General features: G+C 32.5%; 1 protein-coding gene across 13 annotated transcripts in view; it reads left to right on the forward strand.

Moving 5' to 3' along the window:
- LOC141458557 (uncharacterized) overlaps window positions 1-22,534 on the forward strand; it is a 121,217-nt gene extending 98,683 nt beyond the window's left edge. For 6 of the 13 annotated variants that reach the window (XM_074136698.1, XM_074136692.1, XM_074136694.1 and 3 more), the window contains 13 exons: window positions 705-844; window positions 2,010-2,228; window positions 2,656-2,759; window positions 3,680-3,791; window positions 5,130-5,209; window positions 7,052-7,187; window positions 11,235-11,418; window positions 12,708-12,839; window positions 14,860-15,167; window positions 17,710-17,792; window positions 19,273-19,398; window positions 20,567-20,979; window positions 21,570-22,534. In XM_074136698.1, the coding sequence (XP_073992799.1) occupies window positions 705-844; window positions 2,010-2,228; window positions 2,656-2,759; window positions 3,680-3,791; window positions 5,130-5,209; window positions 7,052-7,187; window positions 11,235-11,418; window positions 12,708-12,839; window positions 14,860-15,167; window positions 17,710-17,792; window positions 19,273-19,398; window positions 20,567-20,979; window positions 21,570-22,352 (2,820 nt within the window). In that variant the 3' untranslated portion in view covers window positions 22,353-22,534. Of the gene's footprint in view, window positions 1-704; window positions 845-2,009; window positions 2,229-2,655; window positions 2,760-3,679; window positions 3,792-5,129; window positions 5,210-7,051; window positions 7,188-9,604; window positions 9,704-11,234; window positions 11,419-12,346; window positions 12,662-12,707; window positions 12,840-14,859; window positions 15,168-17,709; window positions 17,793-19,272; window positions 19,399-20,566; window positions 21,543-21,569 lie in introns of those variants that run through there. The other 7 variants (XM_074136699.1, XM_074136695.1, XM_074136700.1 and 4 more) reach the window with 7 other exon arrangements.
- The last annotated feature ends 1,430 nt before the right edge of the window (window positions 22,535-23,964 follow it).

The following is a 23,964-nucleotide window of genomic DNA, read 5'->3' on the forward strand; positions in this document are numbered from 1 at the left end:
GGCTTATAATTATAAGGATGTGTTAACCTAATAGTGGTTTTTGATGTATCGATGTATTTATTAATAGATTTGTACTTAATTAGATATCAAATGATACAAGTCCTGAAGATTTTATAGTCCCTTGGTCGAAAGCTTGGCTAAAATAAATAAAAAATAATGCTGAAAATAGCGATTATTTCTTCTACTTGCATGAATCAGTCAGTCTATAAAAAAGATGAATAGTAGTATACAATTACATAAGTGTCCACCAAATTCTTGAGTCTGAACAATAACCAGAGGATTGGCACCTCACTGTGCTATTTATGTTGTGCAAAAGGGGTGATAGGCAGTTGTCGGAAAACTACAGGATCAGTGATTGTAGTGTTAGTTTTTGAATTTGAAAAAGTTTATTTACAATTTAGAATAGATATACAAAAGGAGGTTTCAGGATACTGTTAGTTTTATTACTATTGTTTCGGTATTTAGTTATTTTGGAATTTTTTTTTATAAAAAAAAACAACTTCTTTGTAACTGGTTGTAACCTATAAACTAAATACTATACGTACATATAACGTACATGTATGTTTACAAATAACTGGAGATATGATTTGTAATTTAAGGCGCGTCAAAATCTAAGGCCATTATGCCCCTAGACTTTAATTAGTCGTCTTCATTTTTCAGCTTCATCAGCTTTAATTGTAAACCGTTAAAAATGATTGTTTTAGGCACATATTCTTAAGAGCGAATTGAGGCCAACGCTGAAGACAGGTTACGATGATTGGTTTCTGATATTTACCCCTGTTGATCTCGGTAGAGTAAAATATATTGCCATTTGGCACGATAATGTAGGAAAGTCTCCATCATGGTACGTAGAGATTTCTTATTTTTATTCCTTAATGCATTATTCGTCTAAAAATGTTTCTCGCGTTGAAATGTTTAAATATGCAAAAAATACAATTTAAATTCAAAAAAGCATGAATAAAATAAATTAAAGCTAAATTTGCATGAAATAGTAGTAGTATCCTACTGTAGTATCTTATTGTATAAGAGAAATGAAGTGACTTTTGATATAAATATTCGACTCTCATTCAATTTCACGTTCAGTTTTGTGCTATGCGGTTAAGCATAGTTCAAGAAAGATGAGAAATTGCAGCTAATTTTTTTAAAAAGGATCCACCATAGAACACTCTCACTTACTTTTATTCATTTTTTTCAAGGCAGGCTTGAAGTGCATGTTTATGTACGTTGGGGAAAGTCTCCTAAGTCGTTTTTCTTTAAGCCGGTGTTTAAATCGTACCTCAATGATTTCAAAAGCACTTTTTCCGCATACAAATGGCAACAGTTATACTCGGTTGTACTTATGCGTGTAGGCAGAGGCATCTGCGTTTCAATGAATTAAGACTGTTTTTGGTAAACTAATTCACTTGCAGCAATTTGATTGTGATTATCATCTGGTGTGTGTGAGTGTTAGCACATAAGTTCAGGAAACACTAGTTAAATACATTTTTCATTTTAGTAGATTATATATCTATTAGTGATTAGTTTGCCTATTGCGTTTTGTGAAAGATTTTCTCAAAATCGTTTAGACCTTTATTAACCTAAAAGCACGCTGTGTCTTAACTCGTGCCCACTTACGCTTCCTAAGTCGGTACCTTTTCAGACTTTTCTGACGTCTTTTTAAAAACCAAACTCGCTTTGGTCAGAGAATACCAATATTTCAATAAAAGCCAATAATAGTACTTATTCACTTTATCATGCACGATTAATATACCACTAATGGACAAAAATACTTCATCTGATTTGTGAATTTCTGTTGTAGGTGTTCAAAAACTAGTTTTAAATCAAAAGATTAACTATTCAATTCTTCAATTTCTATTGTTCTTTTAAAGAATCGAATATAAGTTGAACTAGTTTTTGTATCTATATGAAAAATGATGCGATTTTTTTTTCCGTCTTTTTAAGTGATGTTTAGCACTCCTTGTGACAGAAGGTACGCGAGGATGTGTACTATTATTCATTTACCGTTTCAGGTTCTGCCGAAAAATTTATATTTATGATTTGTCAAGCAATGCACAGTATATTTTTCCTATTGAGCAATGGATTTCATTTTCCAATCTGAAGAATATGCACACTCATTACTTTCTATATATTTTCCATCCTTTGAGTGCTGAAACAAAGACCGAGTTATTGATAAACAATACTTTACAAGGATTCAGAGAAACGCATACTTGGAGCAGTATACTGTTAAGGTATGTATTCTTTGATATTTTATTAATACTATTATTATTATTTTTAATTTTTGTTTATTTTTTTCAAGACTCGTCAACATCTGAGTTCATTGGCCTGGAGCTTTTTCAGTCCAATACCAGCCTCTGGGCAGTATTCTCTCGTACAGACAACACTGTCTCTCACCAGAATAGTGAGCTGTAAGAAGCTCCTAGAAAGAGAAAATATAAGTGCCAGCTGCTGGGTTCGAACCCAGTATCCAGTATTCACTAACACTGAACTAATCCTTTCCCTATTATGTTATTATTTCCTTATAAAATTAAAAATAAATAAACAATTAGAAACACTTATGCAAGATAAATTATTATGAGTAATTTTTCAGTAAAAATCTTCTTCCTTAATGAGAATCTTTATCCAGTTTTAGTGTTTATTTGTCTAATTTTGTTTTAGGCATCCCCGAAGTTTATTCACAAGGCCACAACGTTCAATAATGGCAATTAGTTTAGTACTAACAACTATGCTTATTTCTATGCTATTTTTTGGAGTAGCGGAAGGTAAGCTAGGTTTTACATGATAATTGATTTTCAAAAATTTCATTAAATTAAGATCACATTAAAAAAAATTATAAAGCTGTAATGATTCCCTTGTTTATTACTTTCTCTAACTAGGTTTCGGCTAACGTGTCCAGCAAAAAGCCTATGTTTATATGTAATTTCTATATTTATATGAGTTTGTATGCATATGTTAATATTTAAAGATAGAATATAAATAGTATAATGTACAAGGAAAATAGTTAATAAAAATGTTAATTATTTATTTGTGGAAAAGAAGGAATAAAACTAATGCTCTTGTGCCAGGCCGATTAAAATAGTTTGTAAATTGAAACTATATTCAATGTTCAAATTGAAGAATATCACTCCTTTATATTTAAATAAAATATTTTAAAGCTCAGCTGTGACAACTTTGGACTGCTTCTCTTTCTTTTCGCTCTGGACTTCTTTATTTATTTTTTAAATTTATTTTCTGGCGATTGAATTTCTGCTTGTTAATTCTTGTGACATGCCCTGTACGCCCTTAACTTCTTTTAACTGGTCCTCTAAATTCTGCACGACTTTGCAGAATGGAGTGGACCTCTAGTACTCCATTTTGCTCATCTACAATTTTCTTTTCGCCTGTCTGTAGTAACCCATGCTTAACTATCGTATCATCATCAGAAATTTAATCGCCAGAAAATAAATTTATAAAATATTATAAATAAAAGTTATAGCAAAATAATTTTTTCAGTGAATTGAAACGAACTTTATTACATTCTATAAGAGTTCTAAGCTTCAATGCAAAGTATTTATTTGAAAGTTTATTGTACTTAGACAATTTACCGTGCTTATAATACTTTGGAGGATGGGTTGGCTTCTAGTTATTTAAGCAAGAAGAAATAAATCATTGTTTTATATTAATAATCATCAATTATTTGCAGAAGGCTCATCAGATATATCAACAATAACTGTTACCATCAAAGAAATTTTAATATCTATTTACAGTTTATTGTTGTCACTTCCTTTGATGATTCTTTTATCTTATCTTTTTAAGTAAGTCAAAGGATATAATAGTTATGTTCAATCTTAGATATAAAGAAATTAAGATTTCTTAATGTGCAGCTGGATTAATTTCATATTTGTGTTACACCTTGCCTTGATCCTTCCCTAATTCAGATAAAGTTTTCTAATCGCGCCGAAACTCAGTCACTAGAAGTAATAGTGCGTCTCAGTAGTTCAACATTCTAACCAATTTTAGTTCAGGGAAACTATTAGGCCGTCGTATTGTTGTAAAACTCCCAATGGCGAACAGATTGCATGAGTTTTTCTAAAATGTGTATAAACTAAAGAAATGAAGGGTAATAGTTCTTTGTAAAGAAGTTACAATGAATCTAGATTTTAATTCATTTAAATGACCATTTCAACGATTTTATTTTCTGAGACAGAAAATTGGAGTTCATGTTGTTTGGGTAGCGCTAAATGTTGTTAAAATCAGACTTCAAAAAATAAATTTGAAATTAAGTAATATAGGGAAGTATGTAATTCGTATTACGCCAAACAGTTAGACAGTTGTAAAGCTCTCTTGGCCTTAAGAGACTTATTTAGATTATGTTAGAAAATAATACTTGTTTCCCAATTACGCCTAATAAGGAGCTACATCCATCTATTTTGTGTCTACAAACAAACAAAAAAACTTATTCTTTTTAACCTTGTCCTTCAGGATTTTGTAATTGTCCTGAGGATCACTTCTACAGGTCCTGCCCTGTAAGTTTCGAGAAAAATATTTTAGCCACTTTTTAATTAGGGATAACGTTAAGGGAGATTAAGGAATCTAGACGGTATTTTTTTTTTTTTTTTTTTTTTTTTTTTTTTTTTTTTTTTTTTTTTTTTTTTGGCGCATCAACAGCTGAGGTCATTAGCGCCTCTAGACGGTATTATGTAAATAATTGGTTTCATTACCCTAAAATGCACTTCGTAAAAAAAAAAAAAACACGACAGAAAGTTGGACTTTTTTACTTTTTTCAGCAACTATTAATTAGAGCAATAGCTTTTTTCAGTGTACTGTCGGCCTCCGGATAATTTTCTTTCGTTACACTGTTCATTATCGGACAGAGCTATAAGAAGCTCTAAGGGAGAAAATCTAAAGATCAGCAGCTGGTTGGAACCAGTGATCTCCGCGTGGGAATCCAGAACGCTAACTATCCAGTTATTCTCTTCCCCATTATTATTATTAATTTTATCAATGTATTAATTTGTTTATAAATCTAATAGGTGCAGAAAATTATTTATTTTCACTTAATTAATGTTTTGTACAAGTTTAAGTTTATTCATTTATCCCTATTCTTTTTAAAAAAATGTAAAAACCTTAGCAAATAATTTTTCTACTTTTAGGAAAACCAATCTGTATGTGTCGAAGGAAGAAGGAAGGAAGTCCATTAATGCAGAAGAATTAAACAGACGATTTGAAAAAGGTAGTAAATTGTTATTTTGAAAATCGAAGTACAGTAATCTGCTACGATTACTTAAGAGTGAATTGAAAAAATGAAAGTAAGGGTAAAGCGAATTGGATTTATTGAGATGCGATTATAAATTTCTTCCGGTCCATAACTGCCTTAGATCAAATTGATTTTCGACCACTTGGTTATTTATTAACCTTGCCTTCTTGGACTTTTGCATTACGAGCACATGTCCACAATCTACTGCAATCCCAGCTCAAGTATTTACGTATACAATCTGTTTTTATATAATATGTAAAAATTAGGAATATAATCTGTTTTGTAAGAAAGGGAAAATACACTATTATAAGACAGTAAGAGCGAAAAAAGTTTATAAATGGATTCTAAATAGATATGGGAATTAGTAAACACAGGAAAAAGCACGACATTTGGCTGCAGTCCATTAACTAGAAGGAAGTAGAGGGTACAATTTTGAAATGACCTCATTAATCCTACTTTTAGTAATTCGCTCCTATTTTAATTTATGGCATGAAGTATAATAAGGTAGAAGCTAGGTATGGTTGGAGAATTTTTACAATGGGAACCGTAGTTATCGTTAGGCCAATATCTGCAAGAAAGGATGAGTTTATGAAACGTGGGCGAATCCCACGTGGCGATAAATTTTGATCAATAATGATGCTAGTTAACGGTAAAATTGAAAGTCTTTAATTCTGTAACAGTAGCAGTAATGTTGTGTAGCACACAGGTTTTAGGGAGTAAATGGTACGATACCGTTGATAACTCTGTTTAAATGTTTTTCGTTTACACCAAATAAATGTTGCCGTATATGAAACGCTGTTGACCCGTTATTTTTAGTACTGTCTTTGCCTTTAAAGTATAATACATTTCTAAAATACTTTCACTGCCAGCGCATCGTGTAATAAAGATTCTGGATGAGGAAATAATTTTAAAAAAATAAATACTGGATAAAAGATTTATAAGCTTCTATTTGTTAGAAGATAAGTTATGGATTCGAAAAATCATGCTAGTTCAGATTGATAAGGTAAAATGTTTTTAAAGAAGTTTAATTTAATTGATACTTTGAAACGTAAAGTGTGTCAACCAATTTTGTATAAATAAGTAAAACTGAATCTGGGAGACAAAAACTATTTAAGATGTGGTAACAGTTTTCACTTTGTGAGAAGTTTATTTAAAGTTGGACGTTAGTTGTATGTATCCTAATTATCATGGCAGAAGAGGTCAGTTGTTCTACGTGTAACTTAAAGCAAAAAGGAGACTATTATCATTTCTTGGAATTGATGTCCAATTTTGGAAGAAATTAGGTATTTCTTGTAGGAAAATGTAAATTAATGAAGGTGGGACTTATATCCGTTTGAAATGGAGACAACAGAATTTAATTAGACAATTATGCAAAAAATGCACTTTGTAATAGAAAAATATTGATATGAGTGTTTAATTTAGTTATTAATATACTTGGTATATCAACTTGGTAACAGATGTTTTATTTCTATTTTGTTTGCTTTTTTAATTTTTTTATTTAATGAGAATTTCTCTTTCAGTTTGACTTTCTTAGGAAATAGTGCTCTACTTAGAGAAATTTGCATTCTTTTTTTATTTCTTTCTGTCTTATGATTTGGAGAGGTTTTGTAGGGTTATTTTGAATTGGTCTTAAATCATGCTATACTTACGTAATTTGAAAGAATTTATTTTAATTAAAGAAAATTATTTATTTTGTTCTGTTTTTGATTAGATTTTTCACATTGACTAACCCTTCGGGTTTATATATTTCGTTTATTCAAACTGTTGTGTAAAACTTAAGACTCTTTATACTCCACACTAACGAACACTGTGTTGCAGGCTCAGCTATTAGAGGATTGATTCTGGTTGGTTTACATGTCATCTGGCATAATGTAACTCCGAAGAAATTAGTTCCAGTGCAAATGGTGAAAAGAAGGTCTGACTTGAAAAAGAGAATTTGGCTTTTCCTTTCTTGGTAGATATTGTTTCCTTTATTTAAAAATTCGTTTTTATTTTAGAAAAGTATAATTATTTTAATTCTCCAGTCATTCGTTTAATCTGCGAAAAATTATTCCACAGAAAGTTGAATCTGTTGAATATAAAGTTTAAATAAAATCTTTAAAACCTATTTATAAAAATTTACTACAAAGTGAAAAATTGATTGACTAATTTTCTCCAATTACCGAAAATAAGCAAGTCTATTAAGAAATATTGAAAACACGGTGTTGTATTTACGATAAGTTTTACTTTTACTGTGCAATGCATTAAAACGATACGGAGTTCCAGGTTTTAGCTTTCTACTTATTTTTATTTTTTCTTACTTCGGTAAGGAAAATACTGAGATTATCTCCAATTTTCGAACTCGAGTAATCAAAGAAAAGATCCGTTTAGTGTCAGTACATATGTGCGAGAACACTAACTCAGGAAAGAAAGGTTACAAAAAACTTAAAATTTCGTGTGCACCTTTTTGTAGAGTAGTTGTTCACTTATATAAGATTTATTCGCATATGACTCGAACGATTTTTCTTGTTACCCTCATGCTCACTTGTAAATGTATAAAGTTCATTTGTAAAATTTCGCTTGAAAGATTTTAGTAAGGACATTTTTGGGCTAGTGGAGAGCGTTTACTTTCTTTTTACAGTAATTGTAGATGCCCATTGTTTGTATTAAACATGATTTAACATATTCCTAAATTTTCGAGTTTGAGGACTACTAACCAACCGGAAGGTATTTGAGATCAATCAAATATCTTTATTGTGAGAATATTTTATTTATTTGCGATTTCCTTAAAAATGTAGCGTGAGTGTATTTATCAGCGAGAGTGTATTTATAAGCATAAATGTTTCAATTAAGAAGAATGTAGGTATGAATGAGTGTAAATATTGTACATATAGCTAGGCTAAGTATATTTTAAGGGGTGTAGGAATATTTATAAGAGTACTACACCCCACAGTTCAGAACTGATAGCTAGAATAGTTTAGGAAAGGATATAGATGCAAATAGCCTTTAGCTAGTTAAAAAAATTGAGACAAGACGAATGAGTTGGGTAAGAAGAGGATGGCACTACTGGGTACCCGCACTCCCTCTTGTCGGCTGGACCGATAACATATGAAGGGAAGTGTGGACCTAGGTCGGATTACCCGGGGCTCCGCCATGCCTCACTGGATGAGACATTGGTTGGACGCTAATCGGGTGGAGAGTGCCATCCTAGTTCGAGAAAAGAACGCAGCTCTAGGGGCGCTAATGACCACAGTCGTCGATGCGCCGAAAAAAAAAAAAAAATAATAATAATAATAGAACTTCCGCTGGAATGGGGTAAGCAGTGAGGGGAACTTTGTTCAAGAATTATATATACAAGATATGGTAAATAAACAAACTGTATTATGTACTAATCTTTAAATCATGTGTATTAATTTGATAACAGTATCGTTGGACAATTTCTTTAATTAAGAAAGACTTCCTCTCTGGAGCGGAAACAATATTGCTGTGGGGCCTTTCTCGACGTGGCTCAGGCCATTGATCGAGTCTGGCACCTAGGACTATTGTGGAAGTTAAAGAATGCTCTTCCATCAACTTATTACTTGATTATACTATCATTTCTTACCGACCGCTTCTTTAAGATAAGTTGTGGATCTGCCTCTTCCGACTACTCTCTGGCACGGGCTGGTGTACGTCAAGGAAGTATTTTCGGACCGCTTCTCTATACTTTGTACACATCTGACCTACCAACTGACTCAAACACACTGCTCTGCACTTACGCTGACGATACTGCTATTCTCTCTTCTAACTTAGACGCCACTACAGCCTCCTTTCATCTACAATATCATCTAAACAAACTTGAACCCTGGGCCAAAAAGTGGAGTGTCAAATTAACTACTCAAAAGTGCGAACAGATAACTTTTACTCTGCGTCGTAATTCTTGTCCCACTTTAAATTTTAACTCAATTCCTCTTCCTTCTGCTAATTTAGTTCGCTACCTTGGGATGTACATCGACAAAAGACTAACATGGAATCCGCACACTAAACTGAAAAGACTAGAACTCAACCGACGAAACAAATTACTGTTACGACTAAGTGGCAGACAATCCAAACTACCACTGGAACATAAACGACTAATATACAACAGTGTACTTAAACCGATCTGGACTTACGGACTTGAGCTGTGGGGTTCAACCAAACATTCCAATTCACAAAGAATACAGTCCTTCCTATCAAAAATTCTCCGACAGATTACGAATTCTCTATTTTATGTGTCTAACTCTACCCTTCATAACGATCTCAAAATCTCATACATAACTGACGAATCTAAATCTAAGTATAGAAAATTCTTTGACTCTCTTCCATTCTGTACCAATCCTCTTGTTCTAAATCTCGCCTCCACAACGATTCCAGATCGTCCTCCACGACAATTGAAACGCTGTTGGCCTCGTGACAATCTCCAGTAATGTAAGAAACTCCAGCGAGAGTGTTGCCGGTGGGCAGCTTCTCTCCTCAAGTTGATCCAGTCAGGAAGACTTCTTTTATCGTATTCACTTATTACGAATTTTATTCTTTGTAGATTGTGAATAGCAAATAAATTAAAAAAAAAAAAAAAAAAAAAAAGAAAGAAATTGTTTATTTGCAATTTTAACAATATATGAGTAATAATTGTCAATTACTTATTTAATTATGAAATAAAATTATTATAATATTATATTGTAAATCTATAAAGAATAAAAATGAGCGGAGAAATTCTTGATCTATTATTTGCCGTTTGGAATTTAAAAAAAATTGGAGGAAATTGGACTAAAAATAATAAAGATGAAGCTGGTTCAAAAGAAAATAAAATATTTTGATCGTGAAATGAAAATAAAAAATTTAGTAGTTTTGGGAATTAACCAAGAGTTTTCTAACTATTGGGAGCTTGAGTCTTATGTCTGTGAATGCATTAAAGAAAAATGAGAGCTGAATATTGCTACGAACGAATTTGATTTTGTCAAGCGGCTCAGAAAATGGAGCAATGGAAATGGTCGACCCTTTCTCCTATGATTGACTTCTTTTCGTACATAACACATTATTCAGAATGCTTTTAAATTGAAGGGGACAAAGTTTATTATATCGGAAGATTATCAGAAAGAAGAAATTGACCTGAGAAAAAACTGCAACCGCAACTTATTGAAGCTAGGAAAGCAGGTAAATTTGCAATCTTGAATTACGATAAACTTATTATAAAGGATAATTATCAAGTTATGAATAAGAAACGCCCATTGTCAATATCACCACCATCTGAGTTGGAAGTAAAGAAAGAAGGCCAAGATGATAATTCAGTTAAAAAGAATAGATTGGAGGACGGAAAGGAGCCCGATCTCTATACAGTTCCATATTTACAGCTCGAACCCCGTCAATTGGAAAAGTTGATAGTGCTTCACACACTAAAACACAGCAACTGTGCAGCATCATCGGATGGATATTATGGCTTATAACATATCAGGTACGAAAAAGGCTATAATCAATCAGGATTTGGTGAGATATAAAAAATGTTTGAAATTGTCGTGCTTTTTGTTGAACAAAGAGATGCAATAAAGTAAAGAACCTTTTCTCAGAATTTGCAGTGAATTAATAGGCAATAACTTTCCAGAGAGGAGATGATTGCTTTGTTAAATGGTCAAGCTTGGAGGTTATTGCAGAAATATTGTAAAGTTCCTGTTACAGTATTTGCCCGTAATAGCTACGCATGATTTTACTCAGTATTATTGTATAATTATTATTTATGTTTATTCTTGTATTTATTATTAATAATTTTATATCATCTAATTTCATCTGATTTAATGGAAATGGTTTTTCGAGTTTATTCTGACTTTCTTTGCCTTATTGTTAAGTGATTTATTAATTTTATACCAGAAGTGATTATTTTCTTCTTTTTTATTATTTGAAATTGATGCTGTCATGAATAATTGATATATTTTAGTTTACTTTTTTCTTGTATATACTCAAGGTAAACAAAGAGACAAAAAAATAAAATAAATCATTGTTTTCTTTATAGGACATTAGGAATCATCGTAGTGGTTGTATGCTGTACTTGTATAGTTTACTTCGGGCTAAGATTTGGCAAAAATAAAAGTTTACTATGGATGATGGTGTTCTTATTTGGGGCATTAGAGCACATGTTGTTATTGGATCCAGTAAAGATAGTACTGATTTCATTTATACTGGCTATTGTTTTTAAGGTAATTCGTTTAGAATATTATACATCTTTAACGGACAAATTTTTGCAAAGAATATCAGGTTGATGAGGAAGATTTTTAGTTAAAATCATTAGGATTTGTTTTCTTCTTCTTTTCCATACGTCCATGTTTTTCCAGGAACCAGGTTGCTTCTGTAAATTAGAAAGATAAATATCTTATTTTTTAATATTTTGCAGAAAGTAATATTGATACAATACTTGTCCCTCTTTTGTAACTGATATTGAAAAACTAATTGTTAGTCAAAAACCTTCGCAAAAAGAAAAGTATTTTCAAAACGTTTCACCAAATTTAGTAAGAGGGACTTGAGTAACAGAAATTCGGGCAGGCTGTGGTATCACTGTGTTGAAAACATCCAACTTTAAAAACAACTTGATGCTCACGAATTGTTAAGCTCCCCTTTGCCGGTATCGACGAGAAGTTTTTTTCTGACCGAACAGTATCTGTATATAGAAATGATAAGAACAAGGTACAATTTGGAAACTGAAATGTACTAACAATGAGACCTCCCTTTCCACAAACTCAACTTCAAGGAAATAAGTAAACATTGTAAATCAAAAAGTAAATATTGTGTATTCTTGTGTGATATAAAGGATCGATGTTTTGTTCGCTTTAAAATCAATCAATCGGTGATGAAAGGTACAATAAAAAATCGGCTATTATCAGTCCAGCTCACAAGAAACCCCCATAGCAGGGTTTGAGGACTCGCAAAAGAAATTAAGTCATTCAGTGCCTTAGGTGGCTGAGGCCCAGAACAGGTTTGTCGCCCTAGACTCAGCAGGGTGCTATCATTGTATTTCTCTGGTAAACTATATAGGCCCGCAATCGCTTTAAATACCATAGGTTTTATTTTAAAATAAAATAAAATAATAATAATTCTGGAGGATTTCTTTTTCTACTTGCATTTCTCCAGACTTGACTCCACATAAACCACATAAACCTCTTCTGGTGTCTCCAAATCTTCACTGCCATCGTTTCTTTCATGCTATTGAAATAATGAATTAGACTCCAAAAATAATGAACAGTAACTCACTGACATCGAATTGTACCAAGGAAAGATATTTAGGTGAGGGGAATTAAGTTCAACTGTTGTACATTTATTTTAAAGTGAAAAATTCATGAATTCTTAAATAAAATCTGAACTTGAATCTGTTGGACTAGACTAGGTTGATAATAATATTTATTTACAAACTTTACATATGTACACATATTTGAAGAGTACAGAAATCGAGGTATCAAGCTTAGCGCCTGTATACATTTATTTTTGGTTGCAGAAAACTTACATTGAACACTACATCGTGGATCCACATGAAACGCTTTCTTTTAGGTCTAAATTGTCCTACAAAACAGTTCTTCAAAAAAGAAAGTATCCAATGTACAGACCAATACCGTTATATATTTTACAGGTATAATAAATGATTGATTCAATAATTAATTTATTATTTGATTAATGATTTTATTTAAGTTTTGCTTTTTATGTATTTTGAAATTGTATTTGTGCCATCCCTTGCTTTCTTGAACTTGTTTTTACAAAAGTAATGAAAGTGTATTTTAAACTTATTTTATACAAATCTACAAAGCTTAACGACTATTAGTTCCTTATGCTGAGCATTATTTATATTTATGTCTAACGTGAAGGCTGTTTTTAGGTGCTATTTACAATATTAGTTGTCTGGGTCGAGCTGTACGTTAAACTAACATTTCTTTTTTCCGGCGAATCGACGCCTATGGTCATTAGCGCCAACTACACATTTTCTTTTCTTATACTAGGGCCACTAGAGCCTAGTGATGGTACCTATTGACCTATCTGGCTACCACACACGTATCTTGCCTAGCAAGGCAGAGTGGAGCCTAGGTTATCGAATATAGACCGCACTCCCCTCTTACATCATTGATCTGGCCGACGGGGAAATGCGATTCTGTCGATTGTACTATCCCTTGTTTTTCACAAACTGACGTTTTGCCAAAATTTGAACAATTTAAAGTACATTGAGTTTTGCATTATTTTAAGTTATTTATAAACATATTTATAACCGTAACGACTTAATCTAACTCAGGCATAGTCTATCATCTTAAGGAGGCTATTTTCATAAAATCTAACTTAAATGTGTATACAAATATTTCTTTACACTCTAAAAATGACTTAATCCTAAAATGAATTTAAACTTAATGGGGTTTGAAATCCGTACCTTTATAAATTTCTTTCAACTCCGGATTAATAGACTAAAACTAACATTCTTACCTGCATTCTCGCAATAATGTTACACGTACTCTGATGAAATCAATCATATTTACGCCAATAAATACATTCAAAGCAAAGTATTCTCGCAAATAAATACTTTCATGCAATTAATACTCTCACGCTATTAAACGTAGACATATTATTCATTCATACAAGGGGAAAGTACTCTTTAAAATTTCTAAACAAAGCTAACCTAACCTAATCTCTACTAAAATTTATAATACAATTTTAAATTTTTAAAGAAATCAAATAGCTTCCTTACACAAGGAGAACCTTCTTGGAGAATTGCACGGTAGTCCTGCGGCAGGCCCGCTCATTCCCTTTGGATAAGCAGTGCCTGATACCCTTCCAACACTTCCAAAACGCGACACGGTCAGCCTTTTTCGGCAACGGGGGCACCTCGGCTTCCATTCGGCAATGAGGAGGTACCCATGTGTCAACCGTGTATGACCAATGCTTAGTCTTGTTAAAATTACTGATTCAAGCTGCGGGTGATTCTCGACTTTAGCATTTTGTACACAAGGTTTAAATTCTTTAAGTTTCTTAAATAAATTCTGTGGTGGAAAGAAATTTGAGAAAACTAGTTATCGCAAGGATTTTTACGAAAAGAATTTGAGATCATTCTGGCTTCTTTGAATGTTGAGAAACATTCTTTATTACGTAAGCAGCCCTACTACAATAAAACCCCTCTAAACAGGTATTGGTGCTTTAATATCAGGTTGCCTTAGAGAGCATCCAAGGTTTTCCGCCTTAAACGTCTCATGAAAGTTATTATTATTATTTTTTTTTAATAGGCGGCCCTTCCTCGAAAAGTTATGGATTCATCATTGGTTTCCTCGGTTTCGATGATAAAGCATCTGCCATACCCACTTTCATCCCACGCCCTAATAAACCGAGACTCGGGTCCGGAACTGCTTCTTTGTTTAAACTTATCCTCAGGTGCCCTATATTATTTGTGGAACTACCCGGCCTACAAAGATCCATTCGGTAACTTAAGGCTCTATCTCGGATATTTCGTAAATTAAGTTTTAAGCTTAAGCTCACAATTAATCTAAAACCAACTCATTTTATAGATTTTATTAAATAAATGTTTAAGGTTTCTTTTTAAACACCTTCTTAAAGCATATATTGGAAATATACTTTATGTTTTTCTTTTTTTTAATTAATTAAATTATTTTTTTAAGGAAAAAATATGGAAGAGATATCGTAGTATATTTTGTAATAACTTAACGTCGGAAATTGTAATAATCCTATTATTGCTGTTGGCATTATTTACACTCGTTTACCTGTTGGACATAAGATCAAAGTATTACTCAAATACACATATCTACGATATGTTAGCGTCTGATTTAGATAAATCAAAGAATCTTGAGTACATACATAATTTCTATAAATTTAAAGAAGCGAGAAATAATTACATAACTCGAGGAAGTGAGCTAATTTCTTCTGAATATCTCGAGAAAAAGGTTGTAAGAACTTACAACAGAACTGGGTAAGTTAAAAATAAATATTTTTGTCTTTTCTATCAGCACAAAATTTTCCAGGTTATAACTAGACTGTTATCTAGGTTGTTTCTGTTTCTTTCTATAAACCGATTTCTTGAAAGCCAATTTTTTGTTGAGTGCTAGAACATGAAGGAATGTAAAAAGACGGACGAAGTGGATCATAAAAGCTTAAAAAATTCCTATTGGATCATAAGCCAGGAACATTTTTGCAAAGTATCTAGTGCTATGAGTAATCAATCGATAATTCTTGGGTTTGGAGCGATTTGAGGCCCATTAAGTTGCCCATAAGAGGGCATTCTTAAAAGATGGGCCTCCTTCTTCAGTAAGGCCAAGGAGTTCAACAATTGGAGGGTTTACTATATTAATTCTACTGCGGGCTTAGGAAACTTATTAATCCGCTTAGGGTACTTGATAGTAGTGATTGTTGCTAGATTTAAGATGTGCCGACATATTTCCTTCCCTACTATAAGAGAATGGCGAGAACTAAGTTCCTTAATCCAGGCAATGATGAGCTTTAGATTCTAGGGCTGCTTATGCCACTGGTTAGTATTGGTTGGCATAATATTAATTGGCATAGTAATTGGTTGTTATAGTATTGGTTAATATAGGATTGGTTGATGAGGACGTGCGATCTCCTAATGCGGCTGTTTGCCGATGACGTAGTGGTGTTGGCAGAAGCTTGGTTGTATGCCCAACGTAAACTTAAAATATTCAATTCTTAGTGGGAATTTACTGCCCTGCTGTTAATTCAGAAAAGACAAAAGTTGTTATTTTTCATGGGAAAGGCAGAATCCTAAAACAGCGTCAGTTGTATTGTGGAAATAGGTCCAATAGAGGTGACTAATAATTATATTTTTCTGGGCGTCAAATTTAGTTCATCTGGGAAGTTTTTGCATGCATTATCCCATACTGATACAAAAGCAAACATTGCAACCAACAGGGTCCCTTCTGATTTGTTGAGATCTCGTGCAGATAGTCGGGACTCTATGTTGCCCATGTACAAAGCAATTGTACGAGCAACATTCCTGTATTGTGACAAGCTTTGGGGTTGCCTTTATATTGAAGGGGTTGAAGCAGTTCTTTGTCCGTTAACACACCTCATTATTTGATTCGAATGTGAATGATGAAAAATAATGCTTTTTGGAGTAATGCTTACGTGGAGGGTGATATTACTACAAATGCCTGCTTTTAGACTGCTTAAGATTTGTTCTTTGAATGTGGTTAGAATGGAAGGGAGTCAATGGATTACAACTGGGCCTCACAATTGAGATCGCTATTAATAATGGTTGTTGCTGATAATTTATGCTTCTAACAAGATTCGCCCACAGTTCAGTCTAACCATTCTGACTTGGTGCTGAGAATGAGAAATCACTGAATGTCATTGGATATAAATCGTGTCCTTAATTGTCAGTACAATGCAATAAACAGGACTGTGAGTGTGCTTGGCGAGTCAGTAAGTTTTCTTAGACTTAGAACTAATGTTAAAAGAATAAATAAATAAAATAAAAGTAACGAAAAATAAAATCTGTATATACAATAAATCGGAGTTGTAGTCGGAACCCTGGTGAGAGGTTATAGGTACACAGAGGGCTTAACAGAGATGTACACTTACCTCACGCCAATCAGCTATTTACCGATTCCCAGCTTCTCCGCAAACCCTGATCTTACCTCGGCAACGGCTAACCTCCTTCTGCCTCCGTCTCCCGTCCCACCTCTCACCAAAGTTCCTTCCCTTATTCGCTCACCGACCTCTGTACTCTCCACTCTTCTTTTATTGTTTATTGTTACTATTATGATTATCATTCTTGAGGCATCCCTACTCACCCTACACCATACCAGTACTTTACATAGGAAATAAATTTTGGTTATGATTTTTTTTAATACGACCTGTATTTAATAACTTCTTTACTTGCCCCCTATATGTTTGACATTTCGATCTGAAGTCAGTACCACCGCATTAGAATTCGGCACCATTAGATGCACGTATTTTAGTTCTCAAGATATTTTGCTAATGAATCCCTATTGAAAATACGTCTTGGGCACAAAGTGGAACTTTGTTCTCTGGTAATATTGAACAAAATTTATGTACGTCTATTACCAGCTTGAGCAAAGTATGTTAAAAATGATAATATCGCTGTTCTGTTCGTCGAAGCACGTATTTTTTTCTATTTCTGACCGGTTTAGTTCAGGGGAGGTTGCTTAATCAGCTTGATTTAGAGGATTCGACATGAGAATGTATTAAATTTTATATTTTCAATTTAAAACCGTTTTGCTCATAGAGTGATTACATTCATCGATATTGGTTCCAAATAAATTTATTCTGGGAATAGTGTAGTTTAATCTAAATATAATATTTTATATCATAGAGTTAAAGAAGTGCTAATAATCCTATGGGAAGTTCTTTTCTCACTGCATTCTTGCATATTATTCTAAGTTGGAAATATTTCTGATAGTTTACGTAGTTTAGATGCATTTCAGTACTTTTTAGTGATGAAAATGTTTAATAAAATAATGTTTCTGAAATTTCAGTCTCCTCAATTTTATTATGCGAAGCATGTTTTCTAACATGTACACCTTGAAATGGTACGACGGTGCGAATCTAGACCTTTCAGGTAAAAATTGTATGATCTTTTGCCTTTTTTCTTCCAATTAGATTATTGGCAACATCTTGGGTCCTGAGTATGTAGTTAACTTACTATATAATTTATGATGCATTCAACCTATTCTCTAAGACATATAAATCCAGTTTAACAAAAAGAGACAGGATTTAATTAAAACTTGTTTCTATTCGCTTTTGAGGAACGCCTGTGGGGTTTCTAAACTTTCTGTATCGATCTCTTCTAATCTTGTTCACAATAAATTGTGGTGCCCCATTCTTTTTCCCCCATATTTTTGTATTACAATAATTTAATGGATTAATTTTTTGTTTGATATTGTAAAATATGGTGTCCATTAGCAAGACTTAATCCTTACTTACAATTCCCAGAATTAAGTCTGTAAATTTTTTTGTAACTTATAATCACTTATTACTAAATATGTATTTATAGGAACATTTAGTTTAAAATTTAACATCAACGAAGGGCGTAATTTATCTCCTATGACTAAACTAATGATAGAACTATTTACAGTAATATTACTAGGACAATTAGGAAAAATTAAATCTAATTTTCTGTTCTTAATATTATTTATACAATTCACCTGTTCCATACCTAAAACATTTGTTAATGAGTCCATTATAATCTGGCTGGAGTAGGAAAGATCGTCACATGATTGTTCACCTTTTCCAAACAGACACCAATCAAGAAGATTAAGGTCACCCATTATTAATAGAGTCGACTGAACACTGTTCATAATGGACCATTAGTTCTTCTAAAATTTCACACAAATGGAGATACACCGATGAATTACTGTCCGGAGGATTATAAACGTTGCAGAGGAAAAACATGGAAGATTTTGACGATATCTGCACAATGAGTTATTCAATGTTTAAATCGTTGTTCATAGGTACAAGAGCTGAGGATATCTTCTTGTGGACAGCAATGAGTACACCACCACCTCTCGTCTTCAGACTAGTAGAGCAGTTTCTGTCATGTCATTACAATGCTTTTTGTATTATAGTTAGAGAAAAGAACATTTCCATTCAGTTATTATTTTGCTGTTTGCCTATTCACTATCAACGAAATTGTAAACAAGGAAATTGCAATATTATGAATAAGATATATCTATTTCCATCACAAAATTACTGAAAGTTATTTTTTTAAATAAAACTTTTATAATAAATGCACTAACGTATACAATAAGTAATGTGAGTGTTTGGGGCATGAGTTGTGTGCAACAAATGATGCTCACAAAGAGTCGAATCTGATGGTCGCTAGTGCAAGCTTCCTTCAGCCGTTACAAAAACATAGACGTTAAATACGAGCAAAATTAAATTAAATGAAATGTTGAGAATTACAACAGTTTTTGTAATTACTAGTATTAATTTCTCTTATTAATTCAGATGGTTACAACTTTTTAAGACCTTAAAGGCAAGCTACTATAATTTATATTTTGTTTTAAGAATGAAAATTTATTGAATTTTTTTATTTATAGAATATGAGTCTTCTGATCACTCTGGGAAAGTGAGAGCCAATTCTTTTATTAAAGGATGGACTAGTGATTATTCAACAAAATTAGTTGGTGCTCCTAGGTTGCGTCAGCTACGAGTGTCCGAAAAGTGTACGTTTAAACTTATTCTTTTAGTAAATTAAAACAAAATCGGCGACATCTTCCAAAGCATTGATGTAATAATTAAATTTTCTTTACGCTTTGCTTTTGTACTAAAAATATTGTTGACTTTTATGAAGGCTACGTTTATTGTAATGGTGACAAAGTCGTGGTGATAACAACTCCCCTAGATTTCTCCTAAAATGGAGAACAAAAAAATATATTTGTACAGTGGAGTCTCGGTTATCCGTCATGACTGAGCCCGGACACGTGACGGATAGTCGAATAGACGGATAATGGAAAAAAACAGGAAAATTTCCAGATTCTTTTGTTTAACGTGTATAAAACTTTTTTTTAACTGGTATACATATTTTATACGTTTTTACGCTTAAGTCTTAAAGGTCAGGTATCTTTCATTATTCAATTCATTCTATTGTGTATTAAAATTAATAAATACAATGTCTGCGACATCTAATCGGTTTTGTGGGCTCTTTTTTTAAGGCTAAAGGACTCTTTAAAATTTCTGTAGACATAAAAAAAAATTTAAAAGTTTTCTTTTAAAAATTATTTTATTTTTTTTTAATTTTTAAATACTGAGGACAGTGACAGTTAATTGGAATAGACGGATAAAAGGGTGACGGATAACCGAGTCTCCTCTGTATTAGTTTGCGAAATTTAAGTTTGCTTTAATGTCTTGTATATGGTGAATCGAGAGAAATATAGCTAAGTTAAATGTTACGTACTTCGTATTCCACAATATTGCTCATGTTCTTCTATATCAAAGTAGTAAAGACCTGCAAGTACTAAAATGAGTATGTGTTCAGGGGGTATGTTTTTCTAAGATTTTATAAAGACCCTTCTACTTGGGGTTATAGTCTTATGAAGCAGCCTGGGAATGTTTGGCTATCTCGGATTGTACCGGAATTGGCTGATCGCTTGCAATCGTCAACCAATAGGCGATATTGCTGGGTACGGAAACTCCAAAGGAAGTCACCTGCCGTTACTCATCTTCCAGAACTGCCAGTTTTTTTTTCTTTTATTATTTTACTCTTTTAGAATCAACATGAATGAATTAATCATGTGATTTTGTCATATCAATTTTTAGCCTTGTTTGTAAAAACATTTTGAAAATACATGAAATTATATAATTAATTTAATGTGATGATAATAAACATTACAGGGAGCTGTGCAGTTCCATCTTTGTTCAAGCCCTGGTATGGTTACCGAGTGGGACATCTAAACATATTCAACGAAGAGAAAAAACAATTTCACTCTGAATGGCAAGCTTTGCCAAGATTTCATAAAGACCCTCCTGTTTGGGCATACGAATCTTACAATGCATCAGAATCACTAGGAATGTTTGGATATTCTGGATTGTTTTACAGAAGTGGTGGATATGGTGAAGTGTTGCATACAACTAAGGGCAATTCAGACAGAAAACTCGTAAAATTATTAATGAATGATTGGATTGACAATTACACACGGGCAGTATTTTTAGAAGCCAATTTATACAATGTAAACAGCAATTTATTGTCTGTAGTAACTATTATTACTGAATATCTACCGAGCGGAGTATACTTGACCAAGGCTAACGTGAGTAAACCGTTTAATATAAAACCAAAAAACTCGCTCTCTGTTATAAATGCTGCTTATCTCTAGTTTAAAAAGGTACTTGAAATTCTTTACTTCATAGTAGGTCTTGGTACCTCATTCCCCAGAACTCTAAAAGTTATCTTGATTCTTAGGACTAGTTAAAACTCAAAGTCAATTCAACAAATCAGTGTACAATGTGAAGTTGATTAGTTTTATCGTCAGAAACAATTAAAGTTTTAGTGAAATTTTATTCGATATAAATATATAAATGTTCTAGGAGGGGAGGGATTAGCTATGTGGTTAGCGTACTCGATTCCCACGCGGAGGTCCCGGGTTTGAATCCAGCTGCTAACCCTTAGATTTTCTCTTCCTAGGAGCTTCTTACCGCTCACTGTCCGGTGATGGACAGTGTTGTCTGTAACGAGAGAACACTGTCCGGAGACCGGCAGTGCACTGAAAAAAGCTTCGAGCGCTAATAACCTCAGCTGTTGATGCGCAAAAAAAAAAAAATGTTCTAGTGTTGTAGTAAAACAACTTTTTTTAAAATAATTAAGCTTTTTTTTATAATTTTTAAATAACGGATTTTTCAGGTTGAGGCTACATATTTAATTTTCCATGGCCACGATTACAACAAAATAATCGCCACAATTTTAATCATGACATTAATCCCGATTATTCTTATAATAATTGTGATCAAATCAATAATACTCATATCATTATTTGGTAGTAGTAGTTTCTTCAGCAATTGGTGGACAATTTGTGATGCCTTGCTTATAGTCACAGGAGTTTTTATGTTTGTTGGATACCTACGTACGCTTATTTACTTTTATCTCTATAAAGAGTTACTTGAGAAAGATAAATCAATAACATTCACGAGCTTTTACGTTCCGTTTTACTGGTTATATGAAACATACATTTTAGGGGGTATATTTGCCTTTTTGGTAGCAGTGAGGTGTTTAAACTTTATGCACATTAAAATGATGTATTCAATATTAGGCAAAGCAGTTCGTCTTGGCGCAAACTTCCTTATAACGTTGGTTTTATTATTTTTATTATTTGAATTACTATTCCATTTATTAGCAGTAGTTTGGAATTATCTACTATTTTATAAATATATATTTCCTGCTTATAAAAACTATTATGCATTTAAAGACAAAAATAATTTTCACCATCGAGAATACTTTCCGCTTATTTTGTCATATTTATCTGTGCCATTGTCTATTTTTGGGGCTGCCATTTTCATACGAATGTATAAAAAAAGTGTGAAAATATTTCAAGATGAACGAATATCCAAAAAGCGTAGAATGCGACGAATAACCCTAAAAGTACTTACAAGTGAACCTTACTACCGTCGAAAAAATTTCAGAATGTAAAGTAAGAGAAAAAGAACATGATGTGCATAAATAAAATTGAAGTAGTTAGAAAAAATGGGCCTCTTGCTGATGGCGTTTGAGAGACATTGATGAAATTATTGAAATGAAGTAGTTTCTATACAGAAATTGAAGTTGCATTTATGTCATAATAGTTTAGGAAATACAATATATGTTTTACTGAACTTTTTGTTTAATTAAATAGATTAAATTTTCATTATTGCTTATAAATGCATTATCTTAAATAAAGAAATAAGGTTTGCGTTCGCAATTTATTGATGAACATCAGTAGCTATTTTGATTTGTGCGTTTATTTAAGTTTATCTCCTGAATGAGCTGTTTTGCTATCAAAATCACTACAAAATTATTGTATTTTAAGTTTTAAATTTTTTATTTTCAAATTTGCATCTCAAGCAGTTGATGCTTTAGAATTCATCTTTATTACAAGATATTCTTATTAAACATTTCACTAACGGGTGCTGATTGAGACCCAGTGCATACATCATAATATTGCTAAGATAGCGACCATACTTGCAAGACTTGTAGTGATTCTAAAGTTAGATGTTATTTGACAGAAATCATTCTCAGAATGAACAATATTAGAAGCTAGTATTAGCTAAACAGTATTTCTATTATATTTTACTCCATTATTTTATATTGCCATTCAAATGGGCTCAACATTTCTGAATTACTGCCATTTAAAATAGATTTTAAAGTTTATGTAACTGCAGTACTTAAGTTTGAGAAGCTATTAAATGTTAAATTAGTTTTAAATCAACATCTCAATGTGTACCAAGGCACAACAAATGGTTCTTGATAAAGTAATACTTTTCACAAGTACAGTTGGTATATTAATTTTTAAAACTTGGTCCATACTGGTAAAAAACAAAATTTAAAAAAGAAGGAATCACTGATGGAATGGCAGAAGTGCTGTATTAGAAAAGAAAGGAAGTCAGGAAGGAAAGAAAGTAAAGAAAAGGGAGCAAGGGTGAAAGTTTGTTCTAATTAATTTTGGGTATTAAAAGTATTGATCGAATTGAATTATACATAATATGACGAACTAATATTTATGTCTTAAATTCAAAATATAAGGCGATTGCCTTAAGATAAAACTTTAAGAAGCCGATCGCACAACTGATGGTTGATAAACTTACATCTCGGAATTCTGTTTAAAATTGCTCAACTCAAATGTAGATGTGTGTATGTTGCACATTATTATACAGAATAATAACTGAAACTTCGTCTAGGGGAGTGATAGTTACATTATAAAAGAACTCTAGAACACAAGATATATAGTTATTAGTTTGAAGGGAATAAAGTGTTGGGGTTTCAAATAATAGTTTTATATTACACTATGCAGTGGGATACAAAGTTTAAAATTAATCTTTAGGACCTTTTTAGAAAAAGTCACTATTCAGTAAAAGGTCTTTTCTGGTGGTTTTTTTAAATAATTATTTTCGAATTACGTATTGAATTCATACTAAATCTCAAATGTAATGAAGTACATCACACCACAATGGCGTTTAAAAAAAAAGGACTGCCCCCACCCTTGCCGTAAAAGAGAGAAGTGATTTTCCTGGATCGTCCTAGTGTCGGACCAGTTCCATGCTGTACA

Source organism: Rhodnius prolixus, unplaced genomic scaffold, assembly GCF_049639745.1.
Source record: "Rhodnius prolixus isolate KJV_2025 unplaced genomic scaffold, Rpr scaffold_5, whole genome shotgun sequence".
Classification (NCBI taxonomy): domain Eukaryota; kingdom Metazoa; phylum Arthropoda; class Insecta; order Hemiptera; family Reduviidae; genus Rhodnius; species Rhodnius prolixus.